Source organism: Terrapene carolina, unplaced genomic scaffold (assembly GCF_002925995.2).
Source record: "Terrapene carolina triunguis isolate 2854851 unplaced genomic scaffold, T_m_triunguis-2.0 Scaffold42, whole genome shotgun sequence".
In the NCBI taxonomy this organism is placed as follows: Eukaryota; Metazoa; Chordata; order Testudines; family Emydidae; genus Terrapene; species Terrapene triunguis.
In genome coordinates this window covers 64,863,241-64,887,699 of record NW_020664393.1, presented here as the reverse complement: position 1 = coordinate 64,887,699, position 24,459 = coordinate 64,863,241, and the positions used below count along the sequence as shown (strand labels likewise).

At 41.3% G+C, this 24,459-nt stretch overlaps 1 protein-coding gene across 2 annotated transcripts in view; it reads left to right on the top strand.

Annotated features, from left to right (window-relative positions):
- Positions 1–23,843, top strand: part of WDR35 (WD repeat domain 35) — an 83,508-nt gene extending 59,665 nt beyond the window's left edge. For both annotated transcript variants that reach the window (XM_024198611.3, XM_024198612.3), the window contains 11 exons: positions 1,510–1,590; positions 1,717–1,853; positions 12,511–12,714; positions 14,137–14,283; positions 15,338–15,470; positions 15,962–16,072; positions 17,184–17,348; positions 18,835–18,975; positions 19,448–19,604; positions 20,279–20,519; positions 21,194–23,843. In XM_024198611.3, the coding sequence (XP_024054379.1) occupies positions 1,510–1,590; positions 1,717–1,853; positions 12,511–12,714; positions 14,137–14,283; positions 15,338–15,470; positions 15,962–16,072; positions 17,184–17,348; positions 18,835–18,975; positions 19,448–19,604; positions 20,279–20,519; positions 21,194–21,344 (1,668 nt within the window). In that variant the 3' untranslated portion in view covers positions 21,345–23,843. The remainder of the gene's footprint in view (positions 1–1,509; positions 1,591–1,716; positions 1,854–12,510; positions 12,715–14,136; positions 14,284–15,337; positions 15,471–15,961; positions 16,073–17,183; positions 17,349–18,834; positions 18,976–19,447; positions 19,605–20,278; positions 20,520–21,193) is intronic.
- The last annotated feature ends 616 nt before the right edge of the window (positions 23,844–24,459 follow it).

The window sequence follows — 24,459 nt, the reverse complement described above, 5'->3', positions numbered from 1 at the left end:
TGCTGGCCGCTTCCAGGAGTGGCGTGGGGCCAGGGCAGGCAGGGAGCTTGACTTACTGGCAGCCCCGCTGCACCACCGGAGATCGCGATCGACTGGGAAATTCTCTAGGATCGACCAGTCAGTCATGATCGACCGGTTGGTGACCACTGCTATACATCTATATGTAAGATTGGTTATTGTATTGTGCATCTGTTTCTCATAAGAAAAGTCATTAAAATTTAATTTGGGGAAGAAGGAAGTCTGTTTACATATATGAAACTATGAGAGAGACAAGGTGGATGAGGTAATATCTTTTATTGGACCAACTTCAATTGGTGAAAGAGACAAGCTTTTGAGCCACACAGAGCTCTTCTTCGGATCTGGCAAGATACTCAGAGTGTCACTAGGACAAAGGGGAGGGTTGGTGGGTTACAGAATGTTGTAAAGAGCCATTCATCCAGTGTCTTTACCAAGTCCATGATTTGTAGTGTGTAGCAAAGTTATGAATTTAAGCTGCCAGGTTCATCTTTTGAAGGTGTTGTGTAGGTTTCCTTTAAGGATGAGGACTGAGAGGTCATTATGGAATGATTTTCTGAAAAGTGTTCGCCCACGGTCTCAGTCCTTATCCTCAAAGGAACCCTTCAAAAGACCTTGTTTTACACTAGAAATGCTACAGTGGAACAGCTTCAGCGCTACAGCTGTGCTGCTTTAGCATTTCTAGTGTAGACACTACAGCGACAGAAGGGGTTCTTACGTCACTGTAGTAACTCCTCTAGGTCAACACAAGAATTCTTCTGTTGACCTAACACTGTCTACACCGGGGGGTTACATCAGCATAGCAACGTCTCTTAGGGGTGTGGATTTTTCACACCCTTGAGAGACGTAGCTATGCCGATGTACGTTTTTTGTGTAGATCAGCCCTTAGACACTAAAAATCATGGACTCAATAAAGATACTGGATTTTAGTCCACTAGCCCTTCTTTGTCCTGCGACTGCAGAGGAGTTAACTGCTAACTTCACATTGAGCGGTATCTTAAAACATCTTAACTTGTTATGCTAAACAGTTGGTTCCACCTTGTATTTAGCTGTAACTGTTAGGGCTGGTCTACACTATGTCGCTGGCAGATGCAGAATATCCATACCCCTGAGAGATGTGTTAAGCTAGCCTAAGTCACAATGTAGACAGCGCAAGGTCGACGGAAGAATTCTTCTGTCAACCTAGCTACTGCCTCTCAAGGAGGTAGATTTAATAGTGTTGGAAGAACCCGTTTTGTTGCTGTAGTAAGAGTCTACACTAAAGTAGACATAGCCTGAGTACTGTTCCCAGACCTGAAGAAGAGCTCTGCGTAAGTCTGAAAGCTTGTCTCTTTCACCAACAAAAGTTGGTCCTGTAAAAGATATTATCTCACTCACTTTGTCTCTCTAATATCCTTGGACCAACGCAGCTACAACAACTCTGCAAACAAATATGAAACTTTTATCAGATTTATGTAAAGTTGTTCATTACCTTTTAACCATATTTATTTTAAGGAACCCATTCAGACTTCTGGATATATTTGCAACTTTGAAGATTTAGAAATTAAATCTGTTCTTTTGGATGAAATATTGAAAGTAAGTGTAATTTAATTTCTGTTTTAGGAAAACTTAGTGTCTATGTAACATGATTTGCACAATGGCAGTTTCTAAGGGATGGTAAAGACATTGAGTAAAATTTAGTCTTTTACTTCATTCTTTTAGAATCCTGAACATCCTAACAAAGAATACATCATTAACTTTGAGATCCGATCACTACGAGACAGTCGAGCATTGATTGAGGAGGTCGGGATTGAGGAGTCTTCCCAATTCATAGAAGATAATCCACATCCTAGACTTTGGTAAAATCCCTTTTCAAAATCCTTTCTTCTTCTGCTTCCATTGATTACAAACCTGTCTTTTCATCTGCTTTTCCTTCTTAAACAAGTCTCCTAGTTTATTGTAGAAAGACATAGTGGGCCTCCCTCAGCCACATAGCTCCATATTGAGCTCTTCTTATAGCCTTTGTGTCTGATGATCAAACTCAGCAGATAGCTGCTCCACCTCCACTCTCCGCTCCTGTGGCAACTTTTCCACCTTTGCCTCACGGATATTATGCAGGACACCACCAGACAGCTATAACCATTGGGATATTTTTCTCGCAGAGATCCAATCTTGTGAGTAAACAATGCTAGTTCCCTTTCAGTCTACCAAAAGCACACTGAACTGTCGTTCTGCACCTGCTGAGCTGGTAGTTGAATCTTTCTTTGGTGGTGTCAAAGTGGCTGGTGTTGAGCTTCATGAGCCAGGGGAGCACTATTGGCATTTCAACATCACCAGTGGTTCCACCAGTTGGGAAAGAATGCCCCTTCTTGCAGTCTGAACAGTCCTGTATTCTTAAAGATATGAATGTCGTGCACCTTCCCTGACCAGCCGGTATGGATATCAGTGAAATGTCCCAGTGATCCACCAATGCTTGCATAACCATAAAAAAGTAGACCTTTCTGTTGGTGTACTCTGTGGCAAGGTGGACTGGTGCCAAAATAGGGATATGCATGCCATCTATCACCCCACCACAGTTTGGAAACTCCATTGCTGCAAATCTATCCACAATGTCCTACACATTACTGAGAGTCACAGTGTTGCATAGTAGAAGACGATTAACGACCCTGCACACTTGCATGACAAAGGCCCCTCCGGTGTATTTTCCAGCTCCAAAATGATTTCCCATTGGCCAGTAGCAATTTGATGTTTCAAGCTTCCATAGTGCAATCACCACTCATAGACTCATAGACTTTAAGGTCAGAAGGGACCAATATGGTCATCTAGTCTGACCCCCCGCATGATGCAGGCCACAGAAGCTGACCCCCCCACTTTCCCTTAGCTCTGCTGTTGAAGTCTCCAGATCGTGATCTAAAGACTTCAAGTCGCAGAGAATCTTCCAGCTTGCGACCCCTGCCCTATGCTGCGGAGGAAGGCGAAAAACCTCCAGGGCCACTGCCAATCCACCCTGGAGGAAAATTCCTTCCCGACCCCGACAGCTTCTCAACTGTCAGTGCAGCTCATTCTGGTGTCTCTGTATTGGAGGGCTGGGACGAGCTCAGCATACAGATCCAGGAATATGGCCTTTCATAGCCAAAAGATCTGCAGCCACTGCTCATCATCCCAAATCTGCATTGCAATGCAATTCCACCAGTCAGTGGTCGTTTCTCGGTCCCAGAAGCAGCACTCCACCATGTGCAGATGCTCCGTGAATGCCACCAACAACTTTGAATTGGTTTTTGCCATGTCCCACAGCAGTCTGTCATCCACAAAATCGTGCCATGCAGGTTTGTGGGATTTAAAAAAAAAAGCCTGAAAATTATGAGATATGGATGTCATTATGGGATGGAGAAAGTTGCATGATGGGAATATGACCCCTTGCTCTTAGTTGCCACAGCATGACTTTTCAATCCCACCACGTATTGCCAAAATTTCCCAAAAGACAGTGCACCGGATGATGGTGAGTTGCACACTGGGATACCTACCCATGGTGCATTGCACTGTGCATCGACACAAGCACTACTGGTGAGTGTATTCAGTGCTGACAAGGAACCAAATATCCATGCACACGAATGATATACTAACTGCAGTGGCTTTGTGCCAACATAATTTGCATCAACCAAAGTTTGTAGTGTAGAAATGGCCTTTTGAAAGGTAGATTGTGGGTCAAGTTGCTTACACAGCACTTACTGTGAAACAGTATTATGATACAGATTAGAAAACTGCTCCAGCTACCTACTGTTTTAGTTGCATTAGCACCTTCCAGAATAAACAAAATGGTTTGAAAAGCTTACGGTCTTGCCAGTCCATCTGCTATCAAAACACACACAGGTAACAAGCCTGCATGTTTCTATGTCACAGGTCAAAAGAGCAAGGAATGGGTAGGTGGACAAGCATCCTAGCACATCTTCTATACCCAGTGGTCCCTAAACTTTTTCGTTTGTGCCCCTCCCCCTCCCCCTTACCTGGTTCACGACCCCCAGGAGCCGGGGCTGGGAGCGGGGCCAGAGTCATGATCGGCAGCTGGGTCCAGAGCCACAGTGGGGAGCCAGGGACAGAGCCACAATCGGGAGCCAGGGCTGGGGCCAGAGACACAGTGGGGAGCTGAGGCCAGGGCTGCAGTCAGGAGCTGGGGCTAGGAGTGGGCCCGCGATTGGGGTCAGGAGCCGGGAGCTGCAATCAGAGCTGAGGGCTGGGAGTGGGGCTGTGACTGGGGCCGGGGCCAGAGCTGCAGCTGGGGCCAGGAGTGGGGCTGTGTGGTCAGGGCCAGGAGCAGAGCTGGGAGCAGAGAAGGACTGGGTGGCGCGCCCTGCCTGCCCTCCCATGAGGGTTGGCCTGGGCCTCCCCGCACTCCCCGAACGTTCCTCCACTCCCCTTTAGGGGGGTGCGCTCCACAGTTTGGGGAATCACTGTTTTATACATATTATCTTGCCATTCCAAACAATGGGCTTTGTCTTCTTTTGATAGCTTTGAAGCACAATCAGACCCAGTCAGGCAAGAGGCTTGGTTATGTCCCCTGCTTCATTTCCCCCTCTACCCCCATCTTGGTAGAGCATGCAGGTGATATCCAGAGACCCTGTATTTTTTTTGTTTATTTGTTTGCAATCCTGCAGAGTACAAAACTTGCTAAAGTACCTCCTTTTGGGGGAATGTACTTTAGCTGCTCACTTATCGCTTGCTTTCCTGCCAAGATTCATTCTTGGCATAAAGGGAAAAGGGAGTGTCTTAACTTTCATTTGGTGCAGTTTTACAATAGTTTCTGACTGATGGATTCCCTCTTATAAGAAGACAAACTTACAGGTAGAGGCTAAACTAGTCTTGTCTCTTCTGAATGATTGACAGTGTTGGGGGGCTTCTTTTCTTGTAGTCGTTTAGTGCGATAACTAATATCAAGTGTTCCTGTAATAAGAAAATAATTTCATTTTTTGACAGCCCAAGTCTGACTTAAATGAAGGCAGATGTCCAACACATTCCTCCTACACTTAAAACAAAAACCATAAACAAAAACCCTAAAAACTAATCCTGAGCTGCTCCAGCATTGTTCGTTTTGCAGTACTTCAAAAACTTTACTGGTGTCTTTGAAAATATTAAGTTTGTAAATCTGACTTGTGATGTTTTGTGGACATGCTATATTTTGCAAGCCTCGGGCTCTGTATGCCATTACAATATGACCTAAATAACTATAGGGATCTCATCACTTCACTACACTTGATGCTTGAACCAGCTCAATTGTACCTCAGATCTCAATCGAAAGACAAGGCTTGTAGCCAGTCCTATAATAAATTAACTAAAGATTTATCAATTAGAAAAAGAAATGAGTTATTTACAAGGTTAAAGCAGGTAAACAGACACACACAAATGACTTGCAGTCTTAGGTTCCAAAACGTAATAGAAACTTATATCATAAGCAAGCTCTATATGGCCTTTGGGGCTAACCCACGCTAAGCAGCTGCTGATATCTTGCTTGTGCTTAGAAATCATGCCCTCTCAAAGTCCAAGCAGAATAGACCAGTGTCTTCTGGATTAGGGATTTTTATTCGCTTCCCCCAGAGTTCAAGCAGATGGGATGAGCCCTCATGCATGGCTCCTCTTCCTGTGGAGGAAGCAGTCAATAAAGTCTTTGTCCTTTGATGTTTAACAGTGGCTTATTCGATGTCAATGGGCCTTCCTACGTGCAGGACCTAACGCCTTCTGTAGGAAGCCAGCCTTTACAGTAACTAATGCTTCTTTCCTGAGTTACAGTTACAGAGGTTTACAATGCAAACACTTAATATAACTTTATAACATGGGATATAGGTGTTATAAGTGAGATTACTACATGCAGCATCCTACCAGCATTTCATAAAGTCTAAATACTAAACACATTCTTATCAATTTAACATCTGTTTTAATGATGCTAACACAGAGATGAGCCAGGCCAGTTTCCAGCTATGCATTTGTCAGTGTTTAGTTGAGGCCTAGGCATGAGCTGGCACCTGGTCTGCCAGCGTCACACTCTTCTTCCCATACACACACCGTTACTGAAAACAATACTCAGCCAGACCCTCCACCCGTATTGTTGTAACTCCTGGGCAGGCTAAAGCTATGTCTACTCTACGGAATGTACAGCAGCCCAGCTGTACGGCTGCAGCTGCGCTGCTGTAAGGTCTCCTATGTAGCCACTGGATACTGGCGGGAGAGAGCTCTCCCGCTGGCATAGCGCTGTCCACACCAGCACTTTTGTTGGCGAAACTTATGTCAGTCAGGGGGTGGTTTTTTCACACCCCTGACAGACAAAAGTTTTGCTGACAAAAGTGCTAGTAAGTGTAGACAAAGCCTTAGGTTTGCCTTTGTTTTAGGTGGGGCTGCTATGAATGAGTTTGACTATTTCTCACAGCTATCTTAAATGAAGGCGGTGGTTACACCCACCAACTTCAGTGACATTTTGCCCAATCCACAACAAGAGGCTGTTTGTTGATTTATCATGATCAGAACCTCCTCTTTACATTCTCATTTGAAAGGCTATACTGCCTACAGCAAGGTGTCCTATAATATCACACTCAGGGCAAGTCTACGGTTAAAACACTGCATCAGCACAGCTGCAGCACCTTAATGAAGATGCTCTAAGCCGATGTGAGACAGCTCTCCCATTGGCATAGTTAATCCACCTCCCGAGAGGTGGTAGCTGTGTCGGCAGGAGAAGCTTTCCCGCAGACATAGCACTGTCTACACGAGGGGTTAGGTCGGTTAACTACGTCACTCAGGGGTGTGGGTTTTTCACACCCCTGAGCAATATAGTTATACCACTATAGGTCTGTAGTGTAGACTGGACTTGAGGCATTTCTTCAGTTCTGTGTAGGAGAGGAATGCCATCTGCTGAATTACCACCACTTCCTGTGCAGCATCTAAGAGTTCCTTTGAAGTCTCCTAACCAAGCAGTGACCATTTAATTTATAAAATGAATAATTATAAAGACATAGTATAGTGTTGCTCTTTTTATCTAATATTTTTATTGCATCAGTGACTAGAACACCCTTTGTGCTCAGTGCTGTATAAACATATATAAGGACACAGTCATTGTCTCAAGGAGCTTACAATGTAATATAAATAAAATAGCTAGTAGAAACAACAGAAACCAAACATTATGACAGGTCTGAATATTTAAAGTTGTTTTTAAACAACATTGCATTTTTATCAAGTACTGTAAGCGTACATAGCACTTTGGAAAACAAATGAGAAGACGAGGGCCTTGCGTGGATTTTGAATAGCCTGAAAGAGGCAAGAAGAGAAAGCAGGGTAGAGGGGGTTAAGTTTTCAGACGACTCTGACATGTAACAGGGTTTTGCACAATGGATGGTGTGAGGAAAGGATGGAAAGGAGATTTCTACACACTATAATTAAACATAGACCCAAAGGTTAAAACTGAATTTCAAAATCCTACACAGTACACTGTATAAAAGCAATAATAGTGAACAAAGAAAGAAACCTGTGAAAGCCCATATCTCAGAGGTTGAATGTGTAATTGCCATAGTAAACAATTTAAAGAAAAAATTAAATGTCAATAGCTAAGACTAGAATTTCCTTGATAAGATACTGTGGAGTGATGCCAGTCCTTTTTAAGGGTCCAGAGACTTACTACATTTATGTTTCCGGAGTTATTTATGGCTTTGTTTTGAAACTATTGAAATGATTTGTGTCAGCATAGCAGACCAAGCTAGCCCAAAGTGAATTTGATCATTCTCTGTTACTTCTAACAGTTCAAAGGAGAATTTGGGTCCATTAAACTACTTGCTGAATCAGACTTGCTGTAAAAGATGAAGTTTTTTGAAACACTCTTTACAATGGACTTGTGTGTGCGTGTTTTTTTCCAAAGTCTGTATATTCATAAATAGGATTGTTACCCGAAACTTTTAAAATATAATTATCCAAATTTTTGCTAAAGTTCTATCTTACTGAAATAGCTAAGCTATTTTTGGCTAGTACCCAGTATTTATTTCAGTAGAAAAGGGACCATTTATTTTATAACTCTCCATGCCCCAGTAAGTTTCATAAAGTAGGCCCATAAAGCATGAGCCAAATCCTCCTGATCTTACTTGGGCAAAAACTGCCATTGACTTCAATGGGAATTTTGAATGTGCAAATAAATGCAGGATCTGGCCACATGTTTATATAGAACAGATTTACAATCTGAAACTATAAATGCTGGCTATAGAGCAAATAAATTATAGATAAAGGTAGGATAATGCACCTACTGCTGCAACTTGAGAAATGAGAAGAGTATGTAGCAGATCCATTTCACTTGCCAGGTAACCCTTCTGTGTTGGTTGTCACAAGATCTAGGGACTAGCACAAGACTTGAATTGATGCTATTCCCCTTAATTTGATGCAGCAAATATTGGGTTGATGTAGATCAGTGGTTCTCAACCAGGGGTCTGGGACCCACTGGGGCTCTGCCAAGAAGGGCTGGAATTAGACTTTCTGGGGCACAGAATAGAAAGCCAAAGCCCCACCGCATGGGACTGAAGCCTGGGGCCCTGAGCCCCACCACCCGAGGCTGAAGCTGAAGCTGAGCATGTTAGCTTCAAAGGGCCCCCTGTGGCTTGGGGCCCCAGGCACTTGCCCTGCTTTCTACCCACTAACGCTGGTCCTGGCTTTTCTATGAAGAAAAACAGTAGTTGTGGCATAAGTGGGCTGTGGAGTTTTTATAGCATATTGGGGGGGCCTCAGAAAGAAAAAGGTTGAGAACCCCTGATGTAGATCATGCTTGATGTATCTGTTGTGGGTGTCCAGTGACTGGAGCAGTAGTGGTCCTGTTTTTGCCAAGTAATCTTGGAGCACTATGCAGTTAGTGCTCTGGTTGTACTGACTCATTCAATATGTTGAGGGTCTAAGCCCTACTTAGTTTTGTTTTTGTAATACATTTTAGAGTTCATTCAAATGCCAGATTGACAAGGAGGTAGAAATCCTTTATTTATCTTCAGAACAGCATGGGCAGTGCAGTGACAGCCTCCCCACAGTGCCCTGTCACTGTACCTCAATGCTAACCTGCAGCTACCATCCATAAGGATGGAGAGGGATAATTTACCCTTCATGGTGCATTTATTTCTGGGCCTACAAGGTGAGACTGGGGCACGGGAACAGGGGTGGCCAGGGGCCCTGGTCCCATCACTTTTTCCGGCCGTAAGGGCAAGCGACAGGGGGAGGGGACGGAGAGGAGCAAGTGGGGGGCAGGGTCTTGGGGGGGAAGAGGCGACGGAAGGGCGAGGGCCTCAAGGGGAAGGGGTGGTATGAGGGTAGGAGTTCGGGGGAAGGGATGGTGCAGGGAGCAGGGCCACAGTTCAGGCACTGGTGGTCCCCCGCACACATGTTTAGGGAGCTTCCGTCACCCCTGGCTGAGACTGCCATCAAGGCTGTCTACTGTAATTTGTGTGTGGAAGACATGTCAACATGAATCTGAACAAAGACCATCAGTGCATTTCACATAGGCCACTGAAGAATAGAGCTGGGTGAATAATGGAATTTTTGGTTTGCTGCCAATTTCAAACAATCCAGGGGGAAAAATTGTTTGGGGTTGAACTGAAAATGACATTTATCTAATGTTTTTAGGCAAACTGAAAGGTTAAAAAAAACCCGGTGTCATAGATTCCAAAGCCAGAAGGGACCATTGTGATCATGTAGTCTGACTTCATGGGTAAAGCAGGCCAGAGAACTATTCCTAGAGCATGGCTTTTAGAAAAACACCCAATCTTGATTTAAAAATTATCAGTGATGGCAAATCCACCACAATCCTTGGTAAATTGTTCGTGATTAATTTACTCTCACAGTTAAAAAATTACACCTTTCTTTCCAGTCTGAACTTGTCTAGCTTCAGCTTCCAAATGTCAAATCAAAATGTCGTGCGGTACCAAATCAAATGCCTTACAAAAGACTAAGTATATTACGTCAACACTGTTATCTTTATCAACCAAACTTGTAATCTCATCCAAAAAAAATCAGTTAGCTTGACAGAAATTATTTTCCATAAATACACATTGATTGGCATTAATTATTATATTACCCTCCTTTAATTATTTATTAATCAAGTCCCATATCAGCTGTTCCATTATCTTGCCTGCAATTGATGTCAGACTGACAGTCCTATAATTACCCAGGTCATCCTGTTTATCCTTTTTAAATATTGGCACAACATTAGATTTTTTCCAGTTTTCTGGAACTTCCCCAGTGTTCCAAGATTTACTGAAAATCAATATTAAAAAATGGTCCAGCCTCTCAGACAGCTCTTTTAAAACTTAGATGCAAGTTGTCTGTACCTGCTGATTTTAAAAATGTCTAACTTTAGAAGCCGCTGTGTAATATCCTCCTGATATACGAGTAGAATTGAAAGTGTGGTGTTGTCGTCCTCATCATCATCATATATCATGTTTTCCCCCCAAATGCAGAACAGAAATATTGATTGAACGCCTCCTTTTCTGTATTTTTATTGATAATTCTACCATTTTCCATCTAGTAATGAACTAATACTATTGTCAGGATTCTTTTTGTTCCTACTATACTAAAAAAACGCTCTTTTTTTATTGACCTTAATTCTGCTGGCCTGTGCTTTCCTTGGGTCCCTTTGCTTTCCTTATCAATTTTCTATGAGTCCTAGTTTTGACAGACACTAACTGAAACATTTTGACATTATCAAAATGAAAATTTTTGAGTCCAAACATTTTGGTAATATGGAAATGAATTTTTGTGTGTCATTTTGAACCCAAAAATTTCATTTAGATTTTCAGGTGTTTTGACAAAAAGAAAGGATTTACAAAAATAACTGGAGAAGGTGATGATGTCTCCCTTATAGGCATTAAGCCAGTGGTTAGGTCACTCATCTGGGGTATGGGAGACCTGGGTTCAAGTTTCCCTTCAGCCTGATGTGAAGGAGGAACTTGAACTTGGGTCTCCCACCTCTCAGGTGAGTGTGCTAACTACTAGGTTGTAGAGTCATTCTCACTTTTTTTCCCTGGCCCAATGGCTATTCCTTGTCATATGAATGACTATGAATTGCCACTGTGAATGTCAGTATGATGTAGGAGACTCAAGTGTAGGTCCTTGCTCCAATGGAGTAGGGACCTGAACTTGGGTTTCAACATTACCAAAACAGTTTGACTTTTGTCATTCATTGAACTCAGCACGAAGTAGTGAATAGTTTTGGTCAACCTGAAACTGCATTTTTTTGGTTAATAAACTATTTGTATAAAAAATTTCACCTAGCTCTACTGAAGAGTGGTAAAACACAATGACATAAAGTTCCTGACTCCCTACCAACCTGGAGTAGTCTTGAACAGATGAACTAGAAGTGGAAGGCATTACAAATCCTTTGAATTATTTGTACCATTAATTTCTGATGAATACATGCTTGTGTTAATACAGTCAGTGGAACTGGATACTCCACTGGATGTTAGAATCATAGACTCATAGAAGATTAGGGTTGGAAGAAACCTCAGGAGGTCATGTAGTCCAACCCCCTGCTTAAAGCAGGACCAATCCCCAACTAAATCATCCCAGCCAGGGCTTTGTCAAGCCAGGCTTTAAAAACCTCTCAGGAAGGAGATTCCACCACCTCCCTAGGTAACCTATTCCAGTGCTTCACCACCCTCCTAGTGAAATAGTGTTTCCTAATATCCAACCTAAACCTTCCCCACTGCAACTTGAGACCATTGCTCTTTGTTCCGTCATCTGCCACCACTAAGAACAGCCTAACTCCATCCAGTTGAAGGCTGCTATCAAATCCTCCCTCACTCTTCTCTTCTGCAGACTAAATAACCCCAGTTCCCTCAGCCTCTCCTCGTAAATCATGTGCACCCGCCCCCTAATCATTTTTGTTGCCCTCTGCTGGACTCCTTCCAATTTGTCCACATCCTTTCTGTAGTGGAGGGCCCAAAACTGGATGCAGTACTCCAGATGTGGCCTGTGCCAAATAGAGGGGAATAATCACTTCCTTCAATCTGCTGGCAATGCTCCTACTAATGCAGCCCAATATGCCATTAGCCTTCTTGGCAACAAGGGCACACTGTTGATCATATCCAGCTTCTCATCCACTGTAATCCCCAGGTCCTTTTCTGCAGAACTGCTGCTTAGCCAGTCAGTCACCAGCCTGTAGCAGTGCATGGGATTCTTCCATCCTAAATGCAGGTGGCATACACCCACATTGAGATTAGTGGTGCTAGAAGTGGGTGCTGAATTAGCCCTAATTTAGGTGTCTTTTTTTTAACTTGACTAGTTAAATGATTCCTAATATGACTTCCTAGTATGGCTGCTTTTCTAGCTATAACTCCTGTTCTTTGCCTGTGACACATAAGTCTAGTCTCCTGTGGGTTGTATGCTTTGAACTCAGTTTGGTTGTTGGATTGCGGGTGCTGGGTGGTGCTGGTGGCATGTGATATACGGCCGTCAGATTAAATCTGGTGGTCCTTTCTTTCCTTAAACTCTGTGACTCTATCTGTGCTTATCATACAGGCGTCTCCTGGCTGAAGCCGCTCTTCAGAAGCTAGACCTACAAACTGCTGAACAAGCATTTGTGCGCTGCAAAGACTATCAAGGCATTAAATTTGTGAAGTGCCTAGGCAATCTGCAGAGCGAGTCAATGAAGCAAGCTGAAGTGGCGGCTTACTTTGGCCGATTTGAAGAAGCTGAAAGGATGTATTTGGATATGGACAGAAGGTAATTGCATAAACTACTAAAGAACTAATAGCAACAACTTTAGCAATCTTTAGCAATAGCAATCTTTAGCAACAACTAAAGAAAAAATAGATAAAATAAATGCTTGCACTAAAAAAAGTGGGAATGTTTAAGCAGTGAGGGCTTTTTCAAGTTCTGAAAAAGAGAACAAGGTTAGATAGAGAAAACTCCTGTACTGGTAGATTACAAATCCCTTTATTATTTAAATTAACACATTCCAAACAGTCTTACTTCCTCTCTTCTCTAATTGATCTATATAGCAATCAGTATCAGATTTAAATCTTCATAGACTTTTGAATGTTAGTCTGTAGATGTTTTAGTTAAGATTCCAAAATATAAAGAAACAGTTTAAACTTAGTTAGCCAGTTAACTAGTTGCTGTTAGTTATCTAAATCCTACCTTCTTTGAATTACACATACACATTGCTGGGTTTTTAAATTAGCAGTAATCACAAGGGAGCACACCATGGATGACGTTTGGACAGCTCAAGGAAAACTTCTGCTCAAGGGTTATAGTTTGCTTTTGTTTTTGACTAACAAATTTTTAGGATTCAAAGGAATGAGGTAGAAAATAATATTGAAAATACTATAAACCAGGAGAACACCCTGAGCTGAAATACTGTGTTTAGTTCTGGTCATCCCATCTCAAGAAGATGTAGTTGAAATAGGGGTCCAGAGATGGAGGAGAAATCAGTGGAGGCATGAAAGTCTTCCATATATAGACTGGGACTTCAAGCTTAGATAAAAAGGGACATGAAAGAGGTATCTAAAATAACAAATAGTATAAGGTATGTCAGTCAGAAGCTTCCATTAGCTTTTCTCATACTAGAAGAACAAGGAGACATCCAATAAAACTGAAAGGGAACAAATTTAAAGCTGATAAAGAAAATAACTTTTTACACAATACATGATTAACCTGTAGAGGGCATTCTGTGTCAGTGAGGCAGAATGCCTCCCAGAGCTCTTTGGTTACACAGTACGTGACACCCCTTTAAGGCATACAATGTATACCCTTCCTCATGGCTGTACAGAGCATTTCAGTAGCAGCCACTACACAGAGGGCTGGAATTCTGGGCAGTCCGTTATTCCCTTCCCCAGCACTGTGAAAGCTGCATAAAGACCATCACAATCTAGATCAAAATAAGTAATTTTTTCTTTCAAATAGTCTCTTGAAAATTATTTTTAAACATATATTCTATTTATTTAACTGTCTAAGACATGATAACTAATCAGGGTAGTTTTCCTTTACGTTTTATGCCACTCTAAGTCTCCAGGCCATAAGTCTTTCATGTTTCCTTTCTGTTCGCCTGCAGGGGTAGTATTTCTGAATACTTTTGTCAAGAATTTCTGCAGCTATTTTATTTTCCTTTTTGTATTGTTATCAAATATTTTCTGATATTTATAGAGATCTTGCTATTGGTCTACGGATAAAACTGGGAGACTGGTTTCGAGTATTGCAACTATTGAAAACAGGCTCAGGCGATGCAGATGACACTCTTCTTGAACAAGCACATAATGCTATTGGAGACTATTTTGCAGACAGACAAAAATGGTATGTGTTATTGCAGGAAACAATGAAGTGGTGGTAGCTGCCTCGTAATTAAGACTCTCCTCGTAAAGCTCAGCGCAGAGTATGGGGGGCACATTTGGGAGCTGGAGTGCAGAGTGTGTGAATGTGGAATGAACTGGAATGATCCAGCCCCATCACCTTGAAGAGCTAGTAAGTTTCATAGGGCATGTGTACCACAGCTACCTGCAGCTTTGAAATTCCACAGAGAACTGTTATTCAGAGTGGGGAGAACAGAATAGCAATAATCCCAGCTCTGCCAGGAATCCAATCACTACAAAATTTCTTCAACTTTAAAAAAAAAAAAAAAAAAAAAACCCTAGGCAAACAATTTTGTTAAGCTAGAGTTAAAAGTTATGAGTAAATATTAGTTACAAAATGGCCAAATGCCTTACAAGTATGTTGTAGGGAAACAGACAAAAAAGAGAGAGAAGACTGAGGAATTTCAGAGTTAAGGTTAATCTTAAACCCAAACTCCTCACAGTATATAACTGCATGCTTAAGGCCACCAAAACTACATTAACTCTGCCCCTGTAAAGGAGTCAGCTCCCACAGAATTTAAAGGCCACATTTTTGGGTGCCCAACTTTAGATGCATAGGGCCTGATTTTTCAGAAATATTGAGCACTTTTGCATCTCCCATTGACTTCACCTGGAGTGAAGATCAGACTATGGGCAACTAAATTGAGACACCCAAACACAGGCAACTTCTGAAAATTTAGGCATAAATGATTTGTCCACTCATTGTAGATGGAGTAATAAACACCAGGCTTTCTGACTTTCCACCTCTGCTCTAGCCATTGGATCCTGTTACTGCTGCGACATAATGAAATTCTGAAGCTAAATTTCTTGTGCATTCTATAATAGCTGTATTTCTGTTGTTTATATAATGCCAGAAAACATAGCCAACTGGTGAAAATATTCATTTCTGATTTACAAATCTGTACTTAGTAAACAAGTTATTTCTTAGTGTTTAGTCAGATAGCACTATATTAACATTTAAGTTTGTTTGTCTTAGTAGGTTTTTTTTTCATCCTTAGGATAAATGCTGTACAATATTATGAACAAGGAAGAAACCAGGAACGTTTAGCTGAATGTTACTACATGCTAGAAGACTACCAAGGACTAGAGACTCTGGCTAATTCACTTCCAGAAAATAACAAGTTACTTCCTGTAAGTATAAGAAAATTATTATGGTTATTTTGGTTTTCACCATGTGAGCTTGTCTGCACTAGACTTTTTTTGCCCCGAATTTCTCATGGTTGCTACCACTGGTTCAGCTCCTCTGGCAATAGCAACAGAGGGAATGTTCGTGAAATGTGAAGATTGGGGTTATTCCTGATCCTGAAAGAGGGAAAGACCCTATCAGTATGAACTGAAGTGATCCAGTGAGTAACAGCTAATTAAAAATTAGTTTGATTTGTATATTATTCCAGAGTACGTGGTAAAGGCAAATCATGTTACCTGAATGTCCTTTTAGCTTATTACACTGTTTTGGACAAACATAGCCATAACTCCCTTCTTTCCCAACCCTATTCTGTTCTACTAAATTTTCCAGTATATGCACTAAATCCTAGAAGGAAGAACCCTACTGCCCATAATTAAAAAAAGGACTGTCCTGAAGATCTGGAAAGAAATAGTAACAAAATTGTGATGTCTTCCAGGACATAGCTCATATGTTTGTCAGAGTGGGGATGTGTGAACAAGCTGTGATTGCCTTTCTGAAGTGTAATCGACCAAAGGATGCAGTAGATACCTGTGTACATCTCAACCAGGTGAGAAATTTGGCAGCTGGCAGAAGGTGGTCTTGGAATGAAAAAAAGAATTAACAATGGGATTTTTACCTCTTGATCCCCAGTGAGATTTCATTTCATATTGGTCATCTGATGGCTCTTCAGTACCCTTCAAAACTTCATGCATTAGTGTTTAAACCAATCACTAACTGTTAGGGTATGAGACTTTTGTGAGAGGCAGATCATACTACATGCTGGTCTACACTGTAGCCCACGAAAGCTTATGCTCAAATAAATTTGTTAGTCTCTAAGGTGCCACAAGTACTACTAGTTCTTTTTACTGGAAAGTTAGATTAACCTAGCTACGTTGCTCAGGGATGTAAGTTAAGCTGACCTAAGCCCCAGTGTAGACAGTGCTAGGTCGATGGAAGAATTCCTCCATCAGCCTAGCTACTGCCTCTTGGAGAGGGGGATTTACTATAGCAACAAAGAACCCCTTCTGTCGCTGTTGTAAGTATCTATGCTACAGTGGCACAGCTGCATTATCCGTTTACCAATTAGGATCATCATTAGCTATCTCAGGAGAGAAGCCAGGGACTGAATAGACAAGGAGAACCAGATCCACAAAGGGACTTTGGCATTGTGACACAATGACTAACTTTTAGGTGCCCAGAAAATCACAAGAACAACATTGTGAACCACAAAGCCTGAGTTAGTGTATAGGCTCCCTTTTCAAAACATGGGGAGAGATAGATGCCTACAAATACCATCCACAAAAACAAGAGTGCTCCTCATGGATACATGTTGTGCCTTTTTCAGAGGCTTCCTACAATCAGTGCCAATTATAATAATAAAAAAAAAATATTGCTTGCTATATACTTTGCTTATTAAAATCATAACTTCTGTTTTCCTATGTAAAACATGATAGGATATTTTGACTATAAGGAAATAGTCATTCCAAATGGCTACAAAAATGAACACAAGGTTGTTGATGGCATAAATATTTGTAGTTGTATTGTATTTACCTGTTCCTTTGACTTTACTGTAGTAATGTTCTAAAATGATGTTTTAGCTCATATACATGAAATGTGTGCTCTTAGTGTATATTTGAAAACACATGAAATTGAATAATTGTGACTATTCTTCTTTCCAGTGGAATAAAGCCGTTGAGTTGGCTAAAAATCACAATATGAAAGAGATTGGATCCTTGCTAGCTAGATATGCGTCTCATTTACTGGAAAAGAATAAAATCCTTGATGCCATAGAACTCTATCGTAAAGCCAACTATTTTTTTGATGCTGCTAAACTCATGTTCAAGGTATTATGGTTTTTTATTTTATGTAATATGGGCCAGTCAGAAATAACATTATATTTAGCTAGCATCAGTTGCTTTTGTGTAGTGTTTAAATTTTCCAGTGTGAGTCATTTGTTCCCTGGAAATGGTTATCATTATATGGAAGCCACGGTAACTACAGAACTATCATATTAACAAGTAATCCCAGTTAGATTTTTTTTCTTCACTTCCTGTCAAAAACTGTTGCTCTGTGCTGGTAAGCTTCAGAGGTGGGTGCAATGATCCCTATGTATAGTTTGAATCAGTTTGTATCCAAGTTGAAGTTTATAAAGTGCTTTTGACAATTTTTTGTTGACAGGCACTATATAAATATAATTGTTACAGCAAATGTTGACAAATATATTATTTCTAAAACTGTTTCTCCTCTCATGGCAAAAACTCTAGTCCTCACTGATAGCTATCAATTGGTCAAATTTGACTTTTAAAAATCCAGCCACTTTTAGTTGCATGAATGCAAAAAAGTCTACAAACCATATTTGTTATAAAAGGCAGATATATTTTTAGTTTTGTTTTTTCCTTCCAGCAAGGTAATAGAAAAATGGCTATATTATTTTTTTATCAAACTTTCTAAATTTACCTCTTGACTTAGAACAAATATGAGAAATTTCAATTCAAAATGTATTTTTTTTTAGAAAGTTCTAAGTACATTAGTATAGGAATGTTTAATAGAATTACCTCTTCAACCGTAGCCAAGCATATCTACTGCAGTCATGACTTCAATACAGGATCAAGCTAAAGGACTAGCTAGACTAAAGGGAGTGAGCTCTCATTCACTCAGAAATAATAGCAAAGAGAATTCAGGAATGACTGATCAAATAAATGTTTGCTTTCAAGTTTGTTCCCCTTCAAAGAAATATTATAATAATAATACACATTCTTGTCATGTTTAGAAACATTATTGGATTCCTAAACTCAATATTTTTGTCTTAACCTGTTCATTCAGTTCCATTTTTTTTTTAAGGCCCCAATTGTACAACTTGTTTCTGCCCCTGCATAGAATACCACTGACTTCAGGGGTCCTTCTGCATGGAGATAGTCACAGGGTCAGGTCTTTAATTTATACCTGAATTGTTTCTGAAAGGAGTCTATTATTATAGAGAGTTCAGGTTACCATGTTGGGGAAGATTCTCAGCTGGTGTATATAGGTGTAGTTTGATGGACTTCAATAAAGCTACACTGATTTACACCAGCTGAAGACTGGCTTTATACGCCTGTTAGCCACACACCTAGAATATATAAATTCTGCACTTAAAACCTTGAGAATGATATTCAGATATATCTGTTTGTTTGTAAATTAAATTCTAATATTCAAGTAAAAAATGGTCTTTTGACATAGCTTCCTATGTTTCACAAAGATCTTTAAGATAATTTTAGCATATAGTTGTAAAAAAAAAGAAATAGAATTTTAATTTTTAGAGACATAATTTTCCACATTCTTTATTTCTTTAAGATTGCAGATGAAGAAGCAAAGAAAAGGACTAAACCTTTACGAGTCAAAAAGCTTTATGTATTGTCAGCTTTACTTGTAGAACAGTACCATGAACAAGTGAAAAATGCACAGAGGGGAAAAGTTAAAGGAAAGAGTTCAGAGGTAAAGTGTCTCAAATGCTTTCTATGGTGTTGTAGCCATGTCAGTCCCAGGAAATTAGAGAGACAAGGTGGGGGAGATATCTTTTTTTGGACCAACTTCTGTTGGTGAAAGAGAGAAGCTTTTGAGCTTACACAGAGCTCTTCTTCAGGTGACCTGAAGCAACTGGAGCAATTTAAACTGAGTTTTGTAACTCTGTCACTGAAACATTATTTCAAGCACAAATTCTGGGCCAGTTTTTCAGACATGTACACAACTCTGTAATTTACACAGATACAAATGATTTTGCATGGCTGAAAATTTGTACCGTGTACTATATAGTATAAATAGTGAAATTCATTTTAGGACAATATATATGTACATTTTCCGAAGTTAACATAGAAAATAGGTATAGTGACTAGGAAAATCTCTTTTCCCTCTTCCTGTTGAGTGTTTTAAACATAAATTTTCACCTGTGATATTCCTTTGTTTTTAGGCTACTTCAGCTTTAGCTGGTTTGCTAGAGGAAGATGTTCTGTCTTCAGCTAATCGCCTCACAGATAATGCCTGGCGAGGAGCTGAGGCTTATCATTTTTTTATACTTGCACAAAGACAGCTCTATGAAGGTTATGTAGACACGGCAATGAAAACAGGTAGGATTTATTACAGTATAGATGGCATGAAAACTGAAATCAGTCTAAGCCACACAAACCTGTAAAACAAATTAATTCCATTTACATTTGTCATGTTTGTTCCACCCATTACCTGATCCATGTAATGTAGAACATGAGAAATATAATTAACAGTGTTGGAACAATCGTCAGCAGGTGCTACGTTAGTTGCCAGTTTGAGTATCGGGTAGTTCTACAGAATAACTACCAATTTTACCAAAATGTCTAGGGGCTGGTTATCAGGAGATGTCTGAAGTTTAACTTGTCACTATCTGACAAGGTTTGATAACCCCCATAGGGTTGTTATTGACCACACATTTATGTGCATTGAATGATGCTTCCATGAAGCTCACATCAGAGCCCTGGAGCTGCAGGGGAATCGATGGATGTTAGTTGGGTATGTTGTGCCTTCTACCTTCTCTCCGTATTGAAGGGCCTAATTCATATACTTCATTTTCAATTCACAATTAAATACAAATTTTCTTCTTTAAAAATAGGGAGGACTATCTGTGCTCTCTACTATTTTCATTGGCTTTATTTTGTTTGTTTTATTTCATAAGGTAACTGATATTAAGAAGACAATTTACTCGTACAATTAAGTTGTATTCATGTTCAAGGGGACGTGTGGTAACTTCCTCATTCTTTTCATTTGTTAGCCCTTCACCTGCGAGATTATGAAGACATTATCCCTGCAGTTGAGATCTATTCCCTTTTGGCTCTCTGTGCGTGTGCCAATAGAGCATTTGGTACTTGTTCAAAAGCCTTTGTTAAACTGGAATCCTTAGAAACCCTTAGCCCTGAACAGAGACAGCAATATGAAGATCTTGCACTGGAGATATTCACTAAACACTGTCCTAAACATACCAAAAAATCTGATCTGGATGGTCTTCTGGAGGGGTAGGCTGACTACATTACATTTTGATTTTGTTATTATGATGATGACAGAAGTTTTCATCCTTTCATTTGATATTGGGAGCGGCTGGCTCTCAGTGCTGATGCTAGACCAGGGGTCGGCAACGTTTGGCACGCGGCTCGCCAGGGTAAGCACCCTGGCGGGCCGGGCCAGTTTATTTACCTGCTGACGTGGCAGGTTCGGCCGATCGCGGCCCCCACTGGCCGCGGTTCGCCGTCCCGGGCAATGGGGGCGGCGGGAAGCTGCGGCCAGCACATCCCTCGCCCGCACCGCTTCCCGCCGCCCCCATTGGCCCGGGACGGCGAACCGCGGCGAGTGGGGGCCGCAATCGGCCGAACCTGCCACGTCAGCAGGTAAATAAACTGGCCCGGCCCGCCAGGGTACTTACCCTGGCGAGCCGCGTGCCAAACGTTGCCGACCCCTGTTCTAGACTAATGTATGTACTGTGTCGGATCAGGAAGATTATCATACCTAGCCCTATTAATAATATACACTAACACATGATTTAATTATGCCCCCTACTAATAAAATGATGCAGATCTAAGTAGAGAAAAACTAAATTTGTTACAGATGGCCAAAGAAAGTTTTGCAAATCACTAAAATACTCAAACAGGTTTCATCTAAAGCAACGTGTTTTTTTTTCTCTTTTGTTTTTTAGTGGAGAAGGGAAACTTCCAACCTGTGTTGCAACAGGAAGAACTATCACAGAGTATCAATTCTGGATGTGCAATGTGTGCAAGCACTGTGTGCAGGCCCAAGAAATAAGCAATTACAACTTCTGTCCTTTGTGCCATAGTTCTGTGACCTAGTAAAAGAAAAAGAATTGTGTGTGTGTCCTTGTGTATGTACCATTACAAACATAAAAAAGACTTCAAGATTTCAAAGTGAGTTATGAAATGTAATACAGGCACTATACTGTTACAAGATGCTACTAAGATTATTAGAGAAAAATCTTTTTTTAGAAAGAAACTAGAATGACAGGAGTCCCGAAGAAGATGTAATTGTGAACCCACTTTTATAAAAATGGGTTAACAGGGTTTTTTTCTAAGTCTAAACAGGGCCTAAGACTAAAAACCAACAAAATGAATGCATGCTTATCTCTATCTGTGTTTCCTTTGAGACACTCTAGGGGCTTGTCTACTCAGGGAAGTTATTAGGCAGTAAGCTAGGGTATAAATTTAAAATACAGTAGCTACTCTGCACTAACTCCCCATGTGGATATTGTTATTGCGCACTGAGAGTGCCCATGGTGTTACCGGAAGATTTTGATTCAATTATATTAAGCCAACAGTGTTACTTAAAATCACTGCTTTTAATTTGAAACCCTTTATTTCCAATGTATCTCTTTCGGTATTACCGGTTGGGGCGCGCCCTAAGGGATTTTCCAGGGAAAGCCACAGTTAGCCAATTTTCCCTTGAAGGACACGGATACAGCCCTCCGATCAAGAATAGGCAACAAGCAATACATTCTTCGAAAACAAAAATAATATTTATTTAGAATTGATTAGTTACAGTAAAAGTACAGATAGAGGTAATACAGTTATAATACAAACCTGAAGCAGCGTGGCAGATAAAGACAGCACTACAATTACAGTTTCAATTGACTGTCACATATAGTATAACAATATAATCACACACTTAATACTCTATATCTTATAACAATATAACAAACATATACCAGTATCAATTAACATTAAATACTTAAAAACTAAACATGCAACACGTGCTGATCAGGCAATCATTAGATGAGTAGGGAGATCTCACTCAGACCACAGGCATCCAACTTTATTTATACTTTAAACCCACACGCTCTAGGATGCAAAAATAAAAGACAATTAAACGTACCGAAGCCTTCTTAAAAATCCCTCTGAATCGTCTTACAAAGGTCCTTCTGCTTGGCCTGAGGCTAGGGTACGGTGCCTAGGGAGCATGGTCTGGTAGCGGGCTGTGAGCTGCTGCCTCCTCCTGAGGTAGAGTCTCCTCAGGCAGGAGAGACAGAAACCTGTTGGTCACTGCTGCTGGGCTGCTGCGGAGATCTCCTGCTGGCTGGGTGGCAGAAATGGCCATTGCCAGGGGCAACCCTGGAATCCTGGGTGGGCTGCTGCTGTTGCTGCTATAACTGCCTTTCAAGCAGCCTCTTCCTTGCTGGGTTTTGCTGATGCTGCAGCCACTGTCCTGTAAGCGCTTTTCTTCCTTGGAGGTGTTTGGCAGAGCTCCTCTCTCTTGCTGGTCCTGGTCCCCTACAGAGTTGTAGCCTGCTGGCTGCTGCCTTTATATATGATTTCAGCTCATCAGCTATTACTTTATTATTGTAATTCAGCCAATCAGCTTTCATGGATTTGCATATGCTAATGTTGGCATGTGTATTGACATGTGACACTCAAGCTCAGCCAGTGTCCATATATTAGCATATGTTAATTACTAATTAGTATATGCTAATTATTCACATGTACAGAAAGCTCCTCCCCTGTCCCATAGACTTCTGTGGGCTCAACGCATCCCTATGGGGTTTTTCAGCTGACCTTTGGATGAACCCTAGCTACTTCCTGTCTGGAAGTCCCATTGGTTTCTATGGGCTACAATGTATTCCTGTGGGGTTTTGCAGAGTCATTCCCCATAGGAACTGATGTAATACCTTGCCTTGATTGCATCATCCCTATTCATTTCTATGGGCTCCCATGCCTTCGTATGGGATTTCCCACTACATTACATAACCCGATGGCCACCATTACTTTATTTTCTAATTTAAATTATTCTTAATTTTTATTTAATTAAAGCTTTATTTTTAAAACTAATTACAGTTCTAAGCATGTCAAAGGGTCCTGACACTACCCCCATTCACTTTGTTTAATTAAGCAATTTTATAATTTTTCTGAATTTAAACCCCTTCCGATGCTTTTCTGCAGATTTTCCCATTTAGAACTTGGTAAAGCATTTCAGGGAACTGAGGCAAAATCTCTTGTCACAATGGGGTGTTTAAGCTTAATGCACTTAAAAATGTATTAAGCTAAAGTGCACAAAGGCACTTTTAGTGTACAATAAGCTTGTCTACATGTGGAGTTAGTGCAGAACAATTAAAGCATTGTAACACCCTAGCTTGCGGTTCATTAACTGCTCCATGTAGACAAGCCCTTCGTTGTGGGAGCTTCCGTCTTCATTTCTGTAATATACATTCAGTAGAAAAAATATTGGTTTTCCTAAAATACACGGATGGACCCTTGGAGTAAAGAATTTCCAGATGGGACCAATTTTAAAGTAGCACCCTTTATAACCTTGATAGGGCCGGTTCTAGGATTTTTGCCGCCCCAAGCAGAAACAATTTTGGCCGCCCCCCTCCCCCCCCGTTTTTTTCTTACCCCACCCCCGGCCCTGCCTCAGCTCCGCCCCTTCTCCAAATCCCCAGCCCTGCCTCCTCCCCCCAGGCTCTCAAGCCTAGGAGGGAGGGGGAGAAGTGGCACGCGTGCCACGGCCACTCGGAGTCTCCCCCTCCCTCCCAGGTTTGAGAGCCTGGGAGGGAGGGTGAGCAGCGGCGCGCGAATCAGCTGTTTCGCGCGCCGCAGCCGCTCGGGATCTCCCCCTCCCTCCCAGGTTTGAGAGCCTGGGAGGGAGGGGGAGCAGCGGCGTGCGAATCAGCTGTTTCGCGCGCCGTGGGGAGCTAGGGCGGCCGGGGCACATTTTTAGGGGCGGCATTCTGGCGCCGGCGATGCCGCCCCTAAAAATGTGCCGCCCCAAGCACCAGCTTGTTTTTGCTGGTGCCTAGAGCCAGCCCTGCTTGATATCATTCTTTTATACATTTTCCTAGAACTTTTTTTTGTATTACAATGAAAATATTCTAGTCTAGTTATAGTTAGGACCAAATATTTATGCTGCAGTCTTTTTCTAAACACCTATTTACAAGTACAGTACCGACAAAGGAACTATAAG